This window comes from Petaurus breviceps, unplaced genomic scaffold, assembly GCF_028583685.1.
Source record: "Petaurus breviceps papuanus isolate PSGF00001 unplaced genomic scaffold, PetGlider_PUasm1.0 185, whole genome shotgun sequence".
Lineage (NCBI taxonomy): Eukaryota > Metazoa > Chordata > Mammalia > Diprotodontia > Petauridae > Petaurus > Petaurus breviceps.
In genome coordinates this window covers 25,059,291-25,079,522 of record NW_027185797.1, presented here as the reverse complement: position 1 = coordinate 25,079,522, position 20,232 = coordinate 25,059,291, and the positions used below count along the sequence as shown (strand labels likewise).

At 46.7% G+C, this 20,232-nt stretch overlaps 1 protein-coding gene across 1 annotated transcript in view; it reads left to right on the top strand.

Moving 5' to 3' along the window:
* The window catches only part of SNRK (SNF related kinase), a 54,861-nt gene that overhangs the window by 18,608 nt on the left and 16,021 nt on the right, over positions 1 to 20,232 (top strand). The window contains exon 2 of the mRNA XM_069088606.1: positions 5,727 to 6,426. Within this exon, the coding sequence (XP_068944707.1) occupies positions 5,838 to 6,426 (589 nt within the window). The 5' untranslated portion in view covers positions 5,727 to 5,837. The remainder of the gene's footprint in view (positions 1 to 5,726; positions 6,427 to 20,232) is intronic.

Sequence of the window (20,232 nt, the reverse complement as noted above, 5' to 3'; positions counted from 1 at the left end):
CCTTTAGCAGAAAGAAAGGTCCAGAAGTCTTAGGGATTCTGTGGTGGGGCAAATGATGCCAGCTTTGGGGGACCGCAGGACACAATCAAGGCAAAGAGTAAGGCCTGTGGTCCTTCCTCTAGGGGGAAGGGTGCCTCTCCTTCAACTGGCTTGGAAGTCCCAGGTTGGGGCCTGAGCAGGGGGCCAAGGGAGAATATACAGAATCACAGGATTGGAGATTTAGAAGGGCTTCAGCAGCCATTTGGTCCAACTTGGACACCAAAGACACCTCCACTGTAACAGGTCTCCAGGTGGTAAATGAGTCTCTGCCTGGAGGTTTCCCAGGAGGGCCAACTCGTTGAGGCAACCTAGGTACTTGGGCTGTCCTCTCTGTACCTTCTGTGGCTCTGGCTCTCCCAAGGCTAGGTTAAGCACAGCTCATCCCTCCCACACACACTTGGAGACAGATGTCCTCTCCCCCAATTCATTCACTGATGCTTGGGCAGCACAAGCCAGTTACCTTCACCATCATCCCTTGTGCTGTTTCCCAGCTCTCTCCACCTTGTCAGAGTCCTTCAGCTGTGGCTTCAGGACTTAAACGAACATGCCAAGGAAGGAAGGGGACCCAGACAAATGGTGTGTAGATGGAGAGGACGCCCCTGCCTTGGCAGGGCCTGGAGGCCCAAGGTCTGGACCCCATGTTGGCCCACGTGGGTGGTGGGCCCAATCTATGGAGGCTTTCTTCTTCTCTTTTAATACTTGTTATGAGGGATGTCCTAACAAAAACCAGCACTAAATATTTTTGTAAAAAAAATCTATCCCCAAATTTGCTGAAAGATCCGTGCCAAACTCACTTATTCATAGTTTAAGGAGTATGCTTTCTTGCTTTTTGAAAACTGGGCCACCTTTTGTCTGTCTCCAGTCTTTTGGAGCCTTTTCTGTTCTCCAGAATTCTTTACTGATCTCTTCCCTGAGCTCCTTTGGTCCTTTAGAGGTAACTGGATGGCTCAGTGGTTAAGAGTACTAGACTTACTGTCAGGGAGACCTGAGTTCGAAATCTGTTTCACACACTTCCTAGCTGTGTAGCCCCAGGCAAGTCACTTGACCTCTGCCTGCCTCAGTTTCCTCATCTGTAAAAGGAGGGTAATAGCAGTACCTTCCCTCCCAGGGGGTAGTGTGGATCAGAGGAGATCAGATACGTAGGCAGCACCACAGAGGGTGCCATCAGTTCTGGCGCTGCTACGATTCCATCCTTACCTTGACAGACCAGAATGATTTTTTTATGTAACAAACTTTAGTTGATTCTTGGCCTTGGCATTGCTGAGGCCGTTCTCTGGGGGTCATTCTCTGGCAAGCCTGTGCTGCCTCCTTGCCTTCGCTCGTATGTTTCGGGACACTTTTCACTTTGCCAGCAAAGTCTTCTGTGACTCTTTAAACACCTCCCTCTTAACTTTCTGGGCAGGATCCATCATTTGCTGGGAGCCTTTTCTCTCTCCTGGAGCATGCAGTCCTCAGGCCTATCTTTCTAATTTTGGGAGTACACCTGCCTCAACGATTAGAAATCCTGAAATGATACAGCCATTTTTTGTCCGGTTCTATTCCATCTCACCAGCTAGATTAGGAAACTGCTTTATGTTGACCCTAGTGCTTTCTGATGGTCTCCCTGAACCAAAGCCCGTGTTTGTAACCCCACCATTCATCCAGTGATACTGTAGAGCCCCGAGACACGGCATAACTCAGTTACTGAAGACCAGGGTCACTCTAAAGACAGCAGGAAAGCACCCAATGGGCAGCTCTAACTGCGTCACCCCCTCATCCCGTGACCTTCAAGGGCTCCCCAGAGTCTCCAGAATCAAATGTAAGCCTCCTGTTTGGCCTTTTCCTGGGTACTCTGTGTGCCAGCCTACTTGGCCATCCTCAAACAATACTCTTGTCTCCTCTCTCCTGGCCTTTTGCACTGGGGGTTCCCCTATCTCTCTGAATGCTCTGCTCCCTCACCTCTGTGTTCATTTCCCTGGCTTCCTTCAAGACTCAGTTAAAATTCAGCCTTCTATAGAAGGACTTTCCTGGTCACCCTCTTCTGACCTTCTGCTCATGCCTTCCTTCTTTTTTCAGTCAACAAGCATTTATTAAACTTATTTAATATGTTACATGTGTGTGTTTTTTTTAACAATTCTCTCCTTTATTTGCATCATGTGTAGATGGGGGGTTGGGGGATCCTGGGGAATGGCCATTTTGTAGAATATAGAAATTCGAGTGGGAGGGCAAGGTGTCTCCAAGTCAATGGAAAATTAGGAGCAAACCTAAAAAACCTCGGTAATACCCTAAGCCAATTGAACGAATACTGGAGAAGTCACTTTATAGAATGCATTTTTATAGTCAGGCACTTTGCTTGGTTAAAGAATTGTTGGCTCAGTCTTAGCTATAAGAACATTATATAAATAAGAAACAAAGTTTAGTTTTCCCATATTCTCCACTTTGCTTTTGTCCCCATGATTATCACACTGAGATCACTTTTGATTTGGACCTCCGACAGTACTAATTAAATGCTAATTATGTGCTAGCCAAGCCTGAACTAGAATGTGCCTGCCCTTAGGAGCTTACTTTCTAATGGAGGAAATCACTGCTTGATGGTGGCCTGGGGAGTGATCTGGAAAATGTGAACCTTTCTTTGCATTTTTCATCTTTGATTTACAAACATGACGTTTGACAATGATGATTAATTCCTTTTTTCTTTCTGGACCTGTGATTTTGTCTGTCTGTTAACCTCCTTTACCTGTGTAGATGGATGGCTCTTAAGCAACGTAGAGAAGAGGTTCTTAACTGAGGGTACGCAGCCCATGGTTAGATTGCAGGGAGTATATGAAATCTTACGGAAAAACAAATGTCTAACTGAAACTTTCCCTTTCCTTCTGTTATTTCCAAGCATTGACATCAGCAGACTTGGACAGCAAGGGATGGGGTGCTTATGGGCACTGGGCCCTGTTGCATAAAGGAGAGGCCAGAGCTGAGGCCTGCCTGCTGGGGATGTCGAGGCCTCCAGAGTGGTGATGCATCTGGAGCTCTTTCTTATGGTGCTTCGCTGCCCTCCTGCTGAGGGGATCCTTAGTTGGGTTAGGGGCAAGATCCCGTGACCCTCAGTACTCTTTACATTCCTGGGGAAACCAGAGAGGAGACTGGGCTGGAGAGTGAGCCAGACTATTGAAAACTCTTTCTTTTGAAATGCTCAGCTTTGCACTAAATTTTGTTTTTAAAGAAAGTGGATTGTTCTAATACTTAATGGATAGTTTTCCTAATATGCTATCATCACTCTTAGTACTTATTTATTTATTAGTACTTAGTACTAATTTTAACAGCAAAATCAGGGTTCGTATACTTAGTGAAAGAAACTAGTGTCTGCCCCTGAAATAAATAGATTGCTCCCCCCGTAGATAGGCCTGACTACTGTGTTCTGTGGATAAAGGGAGTTCTTTTAATAAATGTGGTTTTAGGACAGATTTTTTCAAATGTCAGCTCTTTGGTATGTGTGTCAGTGGAAAGGAAGCAATGCGGTACTGATAACAACATCTCTTGTTTGCTCTGAGAAGCTGCTGTACCTGTTTGCATTTGGGTGTATGGGCGATATTTCCAACAAAATTGGCAGTTGCACTGTGAAGGCCTGACTTTGGGGGCTTGAAAGCCATTCAGTTTTGCCACGGTATTCATCTCTCCTTTTGCATGCTAAGGATGGGTAAGGAGGCACCAGCCTAAACTGAACTACACCTTCCCTAGGGAGAGGTTGGGCTGGGCTGGGGAGTAGGAGATAATTAAGTGTTTTGTTTTTAAAAGATTCTCCTTACCCTTCTATCCCTCTCCTACCTCCTTGAGGTGAGGATAATGAAAACCAGCAGCTGGACCTAAGACTGGACCTTTACAGTGAAAATTCCAAATTTAATGTAGGATTTGAAGAACCTTTCTCTATTTCTGACTTCCCAGATTGGCCATTGTTGGGCCCTTCCTCCCCTGCTGCTTACCTCTCTGCACCTCAGGTCCTGCCTTAGGGAAAGAGAACTCTGACATCTGTCAGAAGCAGACTTAGAACTGGCCGACAAACACAGATTTCCTTGAAAAGTTAAAAAGTCCTGGCCCGTTGAATTACTTTGTTGCCTATTGCTTCATTTCCCTGGTTAGGGTTGACAAATGTTTAAGCCTGCTAATTTGCAGGACTGCCTTGGAATGGCTTCTCCCTGGTTTTTACTGTGGAGTCTGTGAAAGTCTCCTAGCATGGAGGGACCTCCTCTCAGTTGCCTCCCTATTGGATAGATGAAAAAATGTGCCGGTGGGAGCGAATGCTTGACCTGAGCCATACAGCCAAGGAGCTGCAGTCTCTTGCAAGGAGGGGTCTCTGACTCCAGAGATTTGTGTTTGTTGGTTGATTTGTTTACCATTACTCAGCAGTTTTTGTCCTTGAAAAGTCTTTTTTGAATAAAAGAATTTAATCTGAGTAACTTGAATTCTCAAGTCTTAGATGATACATTTAACTTTTAAGCTTATTTTTATCAGATGTGAATTTGATTGTTCATTCAACAAATATGTATTATGGGCAAGGCATAGTATGTATTTCTCTTGGGGGATATAAAGAAAACCCGGAGTGACCCCTACTCTCAAGGAACTTAAATTCTTCCAGTCCTCACAAGTTGGTGGAGAACTCTTGAGTGGATGACATTAGGGGCTAATGTTTACATTGAGAAGAGCATTCCTAGACTGTTTAAATTTTGTGTTTTAAGGGAATAAGAAAGAACTGTCTTTGTGAAGACAAAAGAGAAATGACAGGAAGGTACAGTAATTCTGGGAGGGGGGGAGGACAGAAGGAATCCAGACTGTGCACGTCGCCGGCAGATTCCATGGCTTTCAGTTCTTACAGATGTGGATGGCTGACTAGTTTAAAAAAACGACACTCTCCCAGGTGGTTATTTCATCCAATTCTGTAGGACTCCTTGAATTCGGTTTTTTTATGGGCATTGTTAAATCATAATGCTCATGAACAGGTTGGTCAGCAGTTGATGAATTACTATTTTGACCACAGGAATGAATGAAGTGGTCTAGTAAGGTGTGGAATGGTTGCAGCCAGCATTGGTGAAGCTCTTACCTCCACTAATTAAGTCTTTTGAAGTGTTGAAACGTGGGCATGAAGTCAAACCGTGTGTTTGATTTATGAATTTAATAAGGCTGTACATCAATTGCAAAATTCTCTCAACTAAATTAAGTGAATATAATAAAAGTCCTAGAATGTTGCTTGTGCTTAGATTTCTCAACTATTTTGCCTTCATTCTTAAAAAAATACCTTGCTTTTTTTGTCATAGGGAAGTTTTTGGTTGCTGTCCAGATATTGATCCTTTCACCAAACCTGGCTTAATTTATAGCAGAGGGTAGAATCTACTTTGCAAAATCATTAACTTGTAAAAGCTCATTGAAATTTGCTAATTTTCATATTGTTTTAATTATAGTAAAAAGTAATACTTAGTGAAAGTACAATTTTCCCATGGTTTTTGAATTCTCCTATGAGATGGTATAGATGGAAGTACGTTGAGGTTATTCAGGGTATTATTGTCAAGCTTGTAACACGCTCTTGTTTCATGTCTTAAAATGCTTTTATTCCTAGAGAAAGAGAATGCATAGTCCTTACCTAGGAAATAAAGTGCTGGTCACATATGGCCTAATAAAGGCAGGGTTACCGACAGTCATTTTTTCCTCTCCTTGTCTTGCAGATGAGTTTGGAGATAGCAAATATGGACGATTTCTTTTCTTCAGAGAGTCTTCTCTGAGAAGAGCCCAGCAGCTGCAGGCGGTTCGAGTGTCCTTCCCTCCCCTGGAACAGCATGGCAGGTTTCAAGAGAGGGTATGATGGGAAAATTGCTGGTTTGTATGACCTGGACAAAACCTTGGGCAGAGGCCACTTTGCCGTGGTCAAGCTTGCCCGGCATGTTTTCACAGGTGAGAAAGTGGCTGTGAAGGTCATTGACAAGACCAAGCTGGACACTCTGGCCACCGGCCACCTCTTCCAGGAAGTACGCTGCATGAAGCTGGTGCAGCACCCCAACATTGTGCGTCTCTACGAGGTCATCGACACTCAGACCAAGCTTTACCTTATCCTCGAGCTGGGGGATGGAGGAGACATGTTTGACTACATCATGAAGCACGAGGAGGGGCTCAACGAAGATCTCGCCAAGAAATACTTTGCGCAGATCGTGCACGCTATATCTTATTGCCACAAGCTCCACGTGGTCCACAGGGACCTGAAGCCGGAGAACGTGGTTTTCTTTGAAAAGCAAGGACTTGTGAAGCTGACAGACTTTGGCTTTAGCAACAAATTCCAGCCTGGAAAGAAGCTCACCACGAGCTGTGGATCTCTTGCATATTCTGCTCCTGAAATCCTGCTCGGGGATGAGTACGACGCTCCTGCTGTAGGTAGGTCCTGGTTTGTGCCCGGGTGCCATCCCGTGTGCCAGAGCGGGAGGGGGCGGGCCACCTGAGGGTTCCACCAAAGAAGTCCACATGGCCTCTCTCCTCGGTCCTGAATGTCCATGTTTGGTGGCTATGCCACCTTGGCTCCTGCTTACCATCAGGAGGCTCTCAATCTTGGTAGCTGCCTGCTTCCCGTAAGCCTCTCCTGAGACGTGGATTGGGGGAGGCTCTAGGTATTCCACAGGCCATCACCGGGGCTGCCCTTGACCCTCTGCCACATGCGGGAGCTTTGTCTTTTCTCTGATGGGCTCCTTCACTGGGGAGCATCTGTGAAATATGTGAGGACCCACTGAGGGGCAGGGGCTTCTGTTCTACTTGGGCCCTGCTGCTTTTCTTGAGGGGAGGGCCGGCGAACATCCAGCTTCTTGGATGTTTCTCCTCTGGCACCAGGAGAACTGGGGCCTCCCAAAGGCAAATCCGGCCCTTTCCCCCTCATCATACAAGACCACAGGCTCTTCCTTGATTGGCAGGAAACCACTGACTCTGTGTTCAGTGGTCTGGACAAAGCTTCTCAATGTGGATTCTCCTAGTTGGGAATTTGGGGGATTAGGTTGATGTTTGCTTTAATGCCATTAATCATAAGCCTGTGAGATGGGGCCAGTGGTAGCCTCCTTGTCCGGCCAAACCTTCCCCTAGTATCCTTAGTAATGGTCATCCAGCATTCAGAAATGGCGGCTTTTCTCAGAGGTAAAGGGTGCCCTATCTGCTGCCCAGGGGCATCGTTTCCTTTCTCACCCCCTGCACCCAAAGCCTACCACAGCCTCCACTGCCATCTGCCAGGCCTGGCTCCAGCTTCCCCTGCTAGAAGTCAGCTTACAGATGGGGGATAGGCTTGGGGAGCTCCTCAAGGAGGCTGCGAGGGGCACTGCAGCACCTGGAGTCAAGAGGACCTGAGTTCAAATCCAGCCTTACACACTTCCTGGCTGTGGTCACAGCACTGCAGCATCAGTTTTATCAACTTTAAAATGATCATAAAACTGCACCGACCCCCTCAGGGCTGTTGTGAGGCTCAAACCCCAGGGCCTGCCTGCTCCCTCCCCGTCTCTTAACCTTCTCTTCCCTCTTCTAACGCACATTGGCGATTCTTCTGCACCCGAACATCGTGGATCCAGAGACACACGGCCAGTGTGTGTCAGAGACAGGACTCTATTCCAGTCCTCATGCATCTCCTGCCAGAGATGCCTCCTCCAGGTGGATGGAGCGGGAGGGCCTGGGCCTGCCTCATTTGTTATCTTTCAAGCATACAGTCAATCAACAAACATTTCCATAAAAACTTCCTGGAACCAGGGAGCCAGAGACAGAGAGCAAGCTGCCCCTACCCTCAGGGAGCTTACGTTCTTGTGCCCACCCACGAGTACACATACAGTGCATACAGAGGACTGTGTACGTCACATCACTGACTCACAAAACCACCCCCCATGAGGAGGCTGAACCCAGGCTAGTGACATGCCCAGGGCCATGCAGCCGCTCAAGGGCAGAGGCACATTTGAACCCAGGTCGTTCCTCCCTCTCTGCCCACCAGCACAGCTGCTTCCTTGTAGGAGCTTCTGAAATGGACCCCATTCAGCAGGGCTGAAAATAATAACGGGAACGAGCGGGATGAGGGCCCAACAGGCTCCTGCTAGCGGCCTCCGTGCAGGCCTGCCCTTGACTTGAAGCTCAAGCCTTTGCTGGTGGGTCTCCAAGGGCAGCCCCTATTCACTCCTCAGTTTCTTTAGAGATCCAGAAGAGATGTGGGTTTAGCCCAACTTCCTGAGAACACGAGAATCGTGGAGAGCTTTCGCCTGCTGAAGTCACTGATGCTTCTCATCACCCAGAAAGTCTGTTTTTAAACCATTGTTCAGATCACAGTTTGTAGCGTCTTCGATGTCAGCCACGCTCAGTTTTGCCCCACCCATCCTCAGCAGTGCATCAGAGGGGTCTTCCTGATCCAGCGCTCTCTGCACTCTGGTACCCCGTTGCTGCCCCTGACTTATGAGGGCCTCCCCAAGGAGTTGCCCTCCCAGACCCTTCCCTAGAACATGCCAGGTGAAGCCAGCCGACCCGGTGGTGTCTCTTGAACCCACCCTGAACATTTCTTAGCCAGGACACAGCTGTCGGCAGTGAGCGTTGGCTCTGGCCTGGCCTTGCCAAGGTACCCCTTGAGAGGCCTTCCCTCCAGGGTCTGGGTCCCTCCCTCCCCACCATGGACCAGCTCTCTCAGGCACTTGGCTCCCCCAAGTATAATGTGGGTTTGTCAGGCTTTTCCTGTTTGTCCACCCCCCACCCCTACCCCTTTTCATGGCACTTAGCACATAGTAGCCACTTAATCAGTGCTTTCCATTCATTCATAGAGTCTTATGAGAGGCACCATGGCCCAGGGCTAGAGAGCTGGGCTTAGTCAGGAAGACTAGGCCCTGAGAGTTGTGTGACCTTGGACAAATCATAAACATTGTATAGAGGGAGCTGGGAGAGACCTTAAAGGGCCAGGCCCAGGCCCCCCAGACTCTGCTGGGCCCTTCCTTTGCCTCCTGGACACTCCCTAAGCTGGACAGAGGCAGGTGGTCTCTGCTGGCGGTGTCGGGGGTCCCTTCTCTGTCTTTCCCTCCAAGTGTCCCTTACAGCCTGCCTTTCCCTTCTTTGTTCAGCCTGTCTCCTGATCAGCAGCCAGTTCATTTCCAGCTGTTTTTGTTTGCTCTTCTGTTACAAACAGCCTTTTTGCGACTGTTTTGGACACTGTTGTATGACTATTGATCCTTTCTGTCCTTGGCCCCTTGAGGATTTGAAGCCAATAATGAAAGCCCTGGATCCAGGGTCTAAGAGGTCAGGAACTGTGGGATGGGGAAGAACCTGGCAACGTTGGGTCAATGACTGCCCACCCTGCCACTAGCCACTCTGCTCTGACGCTATCAGAGAGGGTGAGCTCCATCAGTTAGGTCACTAGAATAAGCTCCCCGATAAAATATTTTTGTTACCAAGGCAAATTCTCTGGTTCTACCCAAGCCCTTGTTCAATAAAAACCCAGAGTAAATCAGCTTCCAATTTGGCTGACGCTCACAGCCTGTGTGACTTCAGTGGCCCAGGCCTCCGTCTCTTCACCTGTAAGATGAGGAGCCTCCAGGGTCCCCTCCAGCCTGGCCCTCCTGCCCCTGGGATGAGTTTCTTCTCAATCTGACTGCCTGAAGGAAGAGTTTAAACAGCTCATCTACACTTGCTACTGATTAAAAACAACATGAGGTCATAACAGTCGATCCCCAGAACGGCAATATCTTTTTTTGAGCAGGAGGGGGGGTCACAAAGTTCTCAGAAACTTAAACAAAGTTAATTTATTTTTACTTTAAAACAATAATGGCACCAACACTGTTGGGAGCAGAGTGGCTAGTGGCAGGGTGGGCAGTCATTGACCCTACGTTGCCAGGTTCTTCCCCATCCCACAGTTCCTGACCTCTTAGACCCTGGATCCAGGGCTTTCATTATTGGCTTCAAATCCTCAAGGGGCCAAGGACAGAAAGGATCAATAGTCATACAACAGTGTCCAAAACAGTCGCAAAAAGGCTGTTTGTAACAGAAGAGCAAACAAAAACAGCTGGAAATGAACTGGCTGCTGATCAGGAGACAGGCTGAGGATCTGTAACATGCCACTTTGGGACTTGGAACCTGGTGTGTGTATGGAGTTGTTTCAGTTGTGTCTGACTCTTGGTGACCCCTTTTGAGGTTTTCTTGATACTGGAAGGGTTTGCCATTTCCTTCTCCAGCTCATTTTACAGAGGAGGAAACTGAGTTAAACAGGGTGAAGTGACTTGCCCAGGGTCACACAGGTAGTAAGTGTCTGAGGCTGGATTTGAACTCATGAGGATGAGTCTTCTGGATTCCAGGCCCCGGGCTCTGTGCACTATGGCGCCCCCAAGCCGCCCTGTGTGCATTTGTTAACATAGACTGATGAGTATTTGTAAAGTTGTTCCTGTTTGAGGATGGGAGCAGGTTTCCGTTCATCTGGGTTCACAGCAGGTGAGAGTAGAAATAATAGAATGTCATAATAACCAAGCGTGTAAATTTTTCTTTCAGAAAGACTTTCAATATACACATGTTAAATTGCACATATACTTTGTATATATTTATAATTTCATATAGATTAATTTATGACATTATATATCTGCTCGATTTGCCTCATTGGGCTTTGGTGAGAATTGGACCAAGAGAAATAATGTGTGTGGAAGCATCGAAAAGTATAAGTTGCTATAGAAAAAACTGCTTCCACATTAGGAATTATTGAAATGTTGGTGGCAGTTTTTCACAAATATCTGAAAGTTCAATGAATTGAAATGGCCTTAATATTTTAAGTGTTTTTTAATATTTTAAAAATCGGTTTTTAGGTTGAAAACTAGGGATTTAAAACATGTCATACATAGTTGTGTATTACATTTTAGGGTTTCCTAATGTGTTTTTCCTCAGGGTACCTACTGCTTGGGTCATTCAGGGGACCACTGGTACCAGAATCCTAAAGTTGTTTGATGCCCTATCTAGGTTGAATGTGGGCCAGTCTTTGTGAGAGTGCTGCAGCCAATTTCAGAGAGACTCGCCAACCAGTTTGGCTGCACAGTGTTGAATTTTTCAGAGATCTCAGCTATACGGTCATGTCCTGGACCCCTTGGATAGTCAGTCTGGGGAAGCTGGTGGAGTCTTTTCAGAATCCTGTTGTTCAGTGCCTGGGATCACAAAGGAAGTCAATTCTGTTGAAATACAGGAGACAAAAACATTTTAACAAAAAGTTCCCAGATCTTTCTCCATTGCACAGGGGCTGGGTCTGTGTTAAGTTAGGGAATACGGACGCTAATGAAATCCCAGCCTTACCCACGGGAGGTACCTCAGAGATGTAGAGGAGGGAACTCAAAGCCATCAGCACTGCCCGTGCCCAAAGAGATGTTAGTGGGATGTACCCTCAGCAGGTGACCATCTAGGCTCCCTTTGGAAGGGCCAAGCAGGACCAGGGCACTCACTCTTCTCCCTATTCAGCGACCCTGCAGAGGTGTGAGTGAACCCAGCTGTCAGGCTCTTTCATGTTTTAATTCATTTCTCCCATTTCTGGGAGATTGTGTTTGGCTCCTGCTGTGCCCTGGTGAGAGGAAGTCTTTCTCCCCTCCTTGTGGGAGTCTCCTTGTATGTTTTCCTTCTTTATTTGAGGCTGATCTCCAGGCCCTACGTATCCCTAGCAAAGCATGAAAGTAAAGGTGACCTCACCATGTTCATTCTATGTAGGAAGTAGAGACTGATGCAGCCTTGCCTTTGGAGAGCTGTCTTCAGAGAATTTCTATACTCTCTGCTGCGGTGGGAGGGCTGTGGTGGGGGCTTCTGCTCCTGTGTCTCACTCACACAGGGCGTTGGCCTGCACGCCTGACCAGTGAGGGAACGTTTCCAGATTTTGTGCAATGTTATACAGAAAGCAAAGGAAGGAGATTCACCAAATGAGGACTTTAATGATTGAGGGTTTGTTTTACCTAAAGAAACGAAATCATTTTGGGGGTGGTTGTTTATTCCAGAGTTGTTCTTGGTAAGCTGAATGGCAGATAGGCTCACTGCTTCGGGGATAGAACAGGAAAGGCCAATACTTTCTGCACTTGAGGCTTTTTGATGGTCATTCTTTCTTGGGTGGGAGATGTTTGACCTGCAGAATAAATGATCAAGATTTTGTGTTCTCCACATAGCCAAGTGTTGAAATGGCAAAGTTTTCTGCTCCTGGGGGGTATATGCGGGGATATATATGAGTACCTTGCTCAGAAACATGAGTGTGAGGGCACAAGCCGTACATACAACTGACTCAGGGCAGGGCACGTGGGGACTGAGCCTGGTTGCCAAGGAAACCAAACTGTGGTTATGTAAGGAAGTTGCATGTGTAGCTTTGGGGTTGCCATGACTCTGGAAGCATCTCCTCCAGCAGCTCTTTCACAACCCCATTTCTTTCTTTCTTAAAAAAAAAATGATTCAGTATTTTATTTTCCCACAGTTACATGTGAAAACAATTTTTTAACATTTGTTTTTAAAACTTCGAGTTCCAAACTCTCTCCCTTCCTCCCTCTCCACTCCACCCCACTCCCTTATTGAGAAGGCAGGCAGTGCGATATAAGTTATACGTGTGTAGTTATACATGCAAAACATTTCCATATTAGTCGTGTTGTGAAAGAAAGCAGACCCCAAAAAAAAAATCCTCAAGAAAAATAAAGTCACAAAGGTCTGCTCCTGTCTGCATTCAGGCACCGCCGGTTCTTCCTCTGGGGATGGCTAGCATCTTTCATCATAAGTCCTTGAGGGTTGTCTGGAATCATTGTTGCTGAGAATAGCTAAGTCCTTCACAGCTGATCATCTCACCGTCCTGCTGTTACTGTGCCACTTTGCATCAGCCCATGCCAGTCTTTCTAGGTATCTGAGAGGATCCTGCTCTTCACTTCTCAGACTGCAGTAGTACTCCATCATACTCACATAGCACAATTTGTTCAGCCATTCCCCAATTGATGGGCATCCCTCAATTTACAATTCTTTGCCATCAAAAAAGTTGATAAAAAGGTTTTTAGACATATAAGTCTTTTCCTTTTTTGTTTTTTTATCCCTTTTGAGATACAGGCCTAGTAGTGCTATTGCCTAGGTCAAAGGGTTTTATATTGCTGTTTATATTGTATTGCTAGGTCATGGTTTTATAGCCCTTAGGGCATAGTTCCTAATTGCTCTACAGAATGCTTGAATCAGTTCACAAGTCCACCAACAGCACATTAATTGCATTAATGTCTCATTTTCCCCATATACCCTCTAAAACATGTTATTTTCCTTTTCTGGTGCGTTAGGCAATTAGATTAGCCAATCTAAGAAGTATGAGGCAGAACCTCAGAATTTTTTTAATTTGCATTTCTCTAATCAATAGTGAGTTAGAGCGTTTTTTTTTTTCCATATGGCTGTAGATAGCTTTGATTACTGTGAAAACTGTTCATATCTTTGGATCATTTATCAATTGGGGAATGACTTTTATTTTTATAAATTTGACTCAGTTCTCTTTATGTTTGAGAAATGAGGCCTTTATCAGAGAAACTTGCATTAAAAATTGTTTCACAGTTACTATCGTTAATTGAATTTCCCTCCATCCTATCCATCCCCCCTTCCCCCACTCCATTCTCTCTCCTTTCACCTTTCCCTCCTCAAAAGTGTTTTGCTTCTGACTGCCCCATCCCCTAATCTGTCCTCCCTTCTATCACTACCCTTCCCCTCCTTCTCTTACCCCCTTCCCCTTCTACTTTCCTATAGGGGAAGATAGATTTTTATACACCCAATTGAGTGTGTATGTTATTCCCTCTTTGAGCCAATTCTAATGAAAGTTTCACTCATTCCCTCTTACCCCCACCCCTTGCCCTCCACTATAAAAGCTTTTTGATACCTCTTTTATGAGATGGGGAATTTCCTTAGGGAATTTTAAACTGATTCCTATATACTTTAGATGTCAAATTTTTATCTGTAATATTGAACCTATTTGGGGCAGCCAGGTGGCACAGTGAGTAAGAGCACTGGCCCCAGCATCGGGAGACCCGGGATCGGTTCCAGCCTCAGATACTTGGCTCCCACACAAAAAATAACTGGCCGTGTAACTTTGAGCAAATTACTTAACCCCAGTTGCTTTAAAAAATATATATTGAACCTATTTTTCTCAATCTCATCTTTTTTAATTTCTAGTTTTGTTGTTTTGGGGTTATATGAATGTTTTTAATTTAATAAAGAGGCATTAGAACTGGTCTTCAGGTCAGGAAAGCTTGGGTTCCAGCCTTGCCTCAGACATGTTCTATTTGTGTGATAATGGGCATCCCTCAAAGACTAGAACCTGAACAAGTAGAAGGAACTGCCTCACTCACCAATGCCTATCCAAGGGAGGTCAGAATTCTGGGATCACAGGTCTCAGTGCATCCAAAGGTTTGTGTTCTGCGAATCCACAAACATTTGGCTCTTAACTAGGGGTGGGGCCTACAGAGTCCAGAAGAAACTAGTTTCTGCCCTTAAAGAGGTGACATTCTATTGGGGGAGAGAAGGGCCTGTAATAATATACAAAATAGCTACAATAGGAGTGCCAACTACTTTCAGGGAGACATTCTATAAGCGGTGGAGATGAGGAAAAGTCTTCTGCAGGAGAGGATGTCTTAGCTGAGTCTGGAAGGCCAAGGGAGAGGGGGAGGGCTTCAGGGGGAGGAGGAAGCTAACTTCCATTTTGACTGTGGAGCACAGTCATGACCAAGTCTGGAAAGGCCATTTTGAAGCAGAGCATGCACTTCCTATGGTACCCAGAGTAGTTTCTGTGGATCCTGAAGGTGGGAGGGATCCCCTAGAGTTGGTTGAGACGGGCTTAGCCCCCACCTCTGCAAAAAGGATGTAGAGGGAGATTTATTCATATTTGTCTTCATCAAGGCCAAGCTTGGTCTTTGAAACTTCCCTTTTCATTTCAGTTGCTGTCATCGGGATGTATTTAACAAAATAGATAAAATTAGGTCATGTTAGTTTGTGGTTTTGTAAGTCGATATGTGGCTCTATTGGAGTTTGACACCCTGGTGTAGACGATGTATGGAGACTAGGAGCTGGCTCTTCTTGCCTTGGGGACTGTGAAGCACCTTTGGGGGTCTGGGAGCTCCAGGTAGACCAATGTTTGCCTCAGAAGGAAAGTGGCCAGATCTGCCAGGGATGCTCAGATACCTAACTCTGTGTGGTTTACTTTGACTTCTTGTCAGCTGGCTTCTCTTCATTTGTCCATCACTTTTCCTGCATCCCCCTCATTTAAGGTTTAGGGATAGGAAGGGGGGGAGTAACAGGTGGTCCAGTGTGTATATTATTATCATAACAACATTTTGCTTCTTTGTGATGGTACTCCATCTTCTAATGATATTGGGTAATTAGTATTAACTTCTAGATCCTTTCTTTTGCTTCCTCATACTTAAAATAAGAAATTTAAGGAAGGTTTTTCATTATGAAGTAAAATCATGTTTTGTTTCAGAGATCCTCAGAGCGGGGTTGGAGGAAGGAAAGGAGGAGAGAGAGGTTGTGATTTGCACAAGACCGCAATGCTAAATTAGTCAAAAAGCAGGAATCAGAGCCAGGCCATAGCCTCTCTGGGCCACTGTCAGAAGGACAAGTGTGGTAGCCTTCTGGGCAGCTGCCTCTGCTACCAGTGTGTGATAAGAGAAAGGGGTTTCTCTTTAGGAGTGGGAATGAGCTGGGGGTGTGAGTGCTTAGCTTATTTTCTTGTTTTAGAAGAGGACCCCTAACACCCCTACATGGCTGGGGGATAGTATCCATGCAGAGGTCCTTTCTAGATCATCTCTCCTCCTTCTCTGTACTCCCCTCCTTTTCTCCCTTGCCTCCTGAGGTGACTTGGGCTCTTCCTGTATGGCTAGCTCTCTGTCCTCAGAACCAGGCCTGCCAGCCTTCCCTTGGTTTATAGCTAAAGAGGACAGAGATGAGCTAGACATCAGTACATGGCACTGTGCTAGGGCACCATCTTCCCAGGTCTTCAGGAGACACCATCATTTGAGGACAGGGGTCACTCACCTCCAGGGAATCAGAAGAAGGCCTCACATAGAGTTGAGGAAGGGAGAAGGTCCCAGGTGTGAAGGCAACCTGGGAGAGAGGGTGTCTATTTGGGAAGCATCAGTCTGGAAAGAGACTGGATCAAAATTAGGGAGGCCTGCATTCTCCAACTGGTAAATGGTCAATGGATGGGAATCAAAGCTGTCTCTAGTCAAATGAAAAAAATGCCCCAAATCACCACTGATTGGAAAAAAGACAAATTAAAACAACTCTGAGGGATCATCTTACATCCATCTGAAATGACAAAGGCTGGAAGGGATGAAGGAAAAATAGGGACGCTAATGCACTGTTGGTGGAGTTGTGAACTGGTCAGCCATTCTGGAGAGCAGTTTGGAACAAGGCCCACATAAAACTGTGCATGCCCTTTAATACCACCATCCAGTGAGATCAAAGAGATCAAAGGAAAAATATCTCTAGCAGCTCTTTTTATGGCAGCAAAGAATTGGAAATCGAGGGGATGCCCATCAGTTGGGGAATGGCTGAACAAGCTGTGGTATATGATTGCAATGGGATATTGTGCTGTAAGAAATGACAAGGCGGGTAGTTTCAGAAAAACTTGGCAAGACCGATAGGAACTGATGCAGAGAGAAGCGAGAAGAAGCAGGAGATCATGGCGCACGGTGAGAGTCGCGTCGTGGCGACGACGAGCTGTGAAAGACTTGGCTGCTCTGGTAAACGAGGCGATCCATGAGAGTGCCAAAGACTCATGATGGAAAGTGTTCTCTACCTCCAGAGAGAACTGATGAACTCTGGGTGCAAACTGTCATCCCCATCTTACAGAGGAGGAAACTGAGGCAGACAAAAACTTAGGGACTTGCTCAGGGTCACACAGCTCGTGCATGTTCAAGGTTGGATTTGAACTCAGGTCTTCCTGATTCCAAGCCCAGCTCTCTATCCACTGTGCCACCAGCTCCCTCCAAGTGGAGAGAAAGAGGCCAATGCAGAGACTTCAGGGAGCTATAGCTAACAAACCTTTGCCCCGCTGGGCTCCATGGCCTGAGGGTGAGGGAAGAGGTGAAGATGCTTCTACTGGAGGGGGGGGGACTGATGGTCCAGAAGGGGGCTGCCACAAAGTTTGAGTGGGAGGTGCAATGGACAACGTCCCCACAGAGATGGCCAGCACTCGACTGGAGGGGCGGCTGCCACTCAGGCAGTGGGGAGCTGCTGATGAGAGCAGAGGGCTCAGGACCAGACCCCCAGACAATGGGACTAACGGGGAGACAGATGCTTGGATTTCTGTCTGTAATGCAAATAAACCAACTTATAACAGGTTTGAAAAAAAAATAATGTATTTCTGACATCGTAGGAGATTGCCCCATGGATATACTGCAGTGTCAGGGTAGTCTGTGACTGAACACAACCCGATCCTTTTCAAGCAGCAGAGGGCCACATGTTAGCGACTGATGATCACACGCGGAAGGAAGAGCTAGTTGTACAAAATCTTCCAGAGACCCTGCTCCCAATAGGATGTATAACAATCTACTGATTTTCTAATACAGTATGTTTTTTACTAAGTACGGCTGTGCATCACTCTTCTAATGGTGATAGACAACATTTCTATACTGCTTTAACTTCTGAAAAAGCGGTTTCTGGAGTACTTCCTGTGAAGAAGATAAAAAAGTGTCATCCCAGTTTTATAGAAGAAAGAAGGAGGCTTGGAGGGATGAAGGGCCACGTGGCTAGTAAGTGCTGGAGCTGGTCCTGCCCTCTTCTTGGGCCAGAACTTCATCTCCTCTTCTGCTCAGCTTTTCATAGTTTGGGTCTTAGCCTTAGATGGGTTCACAATGTTCTCTTTTGGGTAGGACAAGGCCAGGGCCAGGATCTGGTGTCCCAGGCCAAGGGAGCACCTTGTCCGCCATGGTGCCTGACTCCTGAGGGGAAGGGCCCTGACTGGGTTCCCAGTGTGGGGCTGTTGCACTGTCCGCTGGGCCATAGCTGCCTCTCCTCTTGGAGGTCAGGATTTCTTTCATGTTAGTACATGAGGACTTGGAGGAACTAAGTCCCAACTCCTGCATTTTGTTGGGTGGGCCCTCCTTCCCTGTATGCAGATTGCATCCCGTCCCCACCTTACCTGAACCTCTTTGAATTGAGCCAGTCCAGTTCCTGGACAGCCTGAAACACAGTCAGCCCCTCACCTGGTTGGTTGGTTGGTCCCTTGAACTTTTGCATCTTGGGTAGAATGGAAAACGTTGAGTTTTATATCAAAGTGTATACTTTGCTAGTGTAGCTTTCAAGAATATGTCACCTCCAGGCTATAATGAGGCATCCTTATTATTTCAACTCATAATTGCAATAAGTAATCAATACTTGGAACATTAGTTTAAAAACTCTTTTTAGAAAATAATTAGAATTTCGTTTTAGCCCATGTTTTTAACTTTGCCCTTCCCAGATTGGAAGATTAAAAAGTGCCGTCCTGGCTAGGAGTCTATTTTTTGACAGGGAACAAGGTCACTTGTGTTGGGAGGAGCTCGTCCAGCCTTGGACCAGGGCCCCTGTTTTAGCAAAGCTGGCGAATTTTTTCTTGTCTTTTCTTGGGCTCCTTGTGAGAGAAACCTTATGTAGCAGGGAGAAGCAGCACAATGGGAAATCAAGAATAACAGAGATGGCGGGTCACTCGTCCGCCTTGGGTCAGGTATCGAAATTCATAGTATTTCTCAAATTAATTGTAGAAGAAAAAGATTTTTAATTTTTTCCAACCTCTCCCTTTTTCAGAGATTATTGGAAACAGCTGGAAACAGCAGTGGCTGAATGGGCTCTAGTTTGGGCTATTTTTCTTCCTCTCTTTCTTTATAATTCTCGCTTGATTTCTCATTCTCATTGGCAAACAGATTGTGAGCTTGTTTAAACTGCTCTATGAGAGCTTGAAGAAGACATATACAAACAGAGCTAATTGTGCGTGTGCTTGTGTGTGTACGTGCCTTGCTTGTGTGTGTGTGTGCCTTGTGTATGTGCGTGCATGTGTGTGTGCGTGTGCATGTATGTGCTTGTGTGTGCGCGTGCGTGCACGTGTGCATATCTGTATTTCGCTGGCTCCGTAGGTGTTCTAGGGAGATTGTCATCACTTTTATTAGAGGGCATTACCCATTTAATTCACTTTGTACGGTGGCCTGGAAGGTGGCCTCTCCTCTTGGCATCCACAGGATGAGGGAGAAGCAGAGCATTAAAGGGCCATGTGTCCTTCCTGCATCCCTTTGCCTGTAGCCTCAGCCCCAGGGGATGTGCTAAGTGGGGGGCCCATGCTTCTGGGGGAATGTGATGCTGTGGGCTGTGGTCACTATTCCCACAAATGAGAGCAGCTCAGTTATCAGAGGTGGGCATGGGGGGCGGGGTTGGGGCAGAGGTCCTCGGGCAGGTAACCAGTGCCTATAACTGGGGAGGCATGTGCAGTGGTCCAGACTAAAGAAGCAGAGAAGAGCCCAGAAGAGGAGAACGGTGGCAAGGCCTGTGACAGCATCCCTGTGCTTCCCTGTGAGCTCTGGGGCCCAGGCCAGGCTCAGCCCACACTTCCTTCCTCTGTCTCCTCTTCACAGTGACCTGCGTTAGACTGTGAGCTCCTCTTGAGAGGGCTGCCTCTGCCTCCCTTTGGCACGCCTTAGCCTTAGCTCAGTGCCGGGCACATGTGCTTGTTCACGGAATGAAGCCGTGTCCCTGCCTCCCCACCCCGCTGCCTCCTGCAGGTCAGCTGTCCGCCAGCATTTAGTAAGCACCTACTGTGTGTCGATCCCTGTGACAGATGATGTGAGTACAAGAGATGGAAGGGGAAGCGTTCTCTGCCCTCAGGACACTGGGTGCTGACTTCCTAGTGAAGTGTGTTTATTAGAATTCATCCAGCAAAAATGAGGACCCTGCCTAGCCCTGGCGTACAGAGCGTGGAAATGTCTCTGGCTTACTGTGCAACAAGCATTGGGTGCTGGGCGAGTGCTAGAGTGGCTCGGAGTGGGTAGCTGCGTTTACAGGAGGCATCTGACAGCTTCCTCAGCTGCAGTGGCCTCGTAGGCAGGGAGGTTCCACAGACCTCTCCTCAGTTTGGATTTACTGGGGTAGATGGATCTTCTGAAAATACAGTGTAAAAATTGTTAATTCTTAATACTTTGTACTTGACTGCTAACTTAAAAGAGTGTGTGTGTGTGTGTGTGTGAGAGAGAGAGAGAGAGAGAGAGAGAG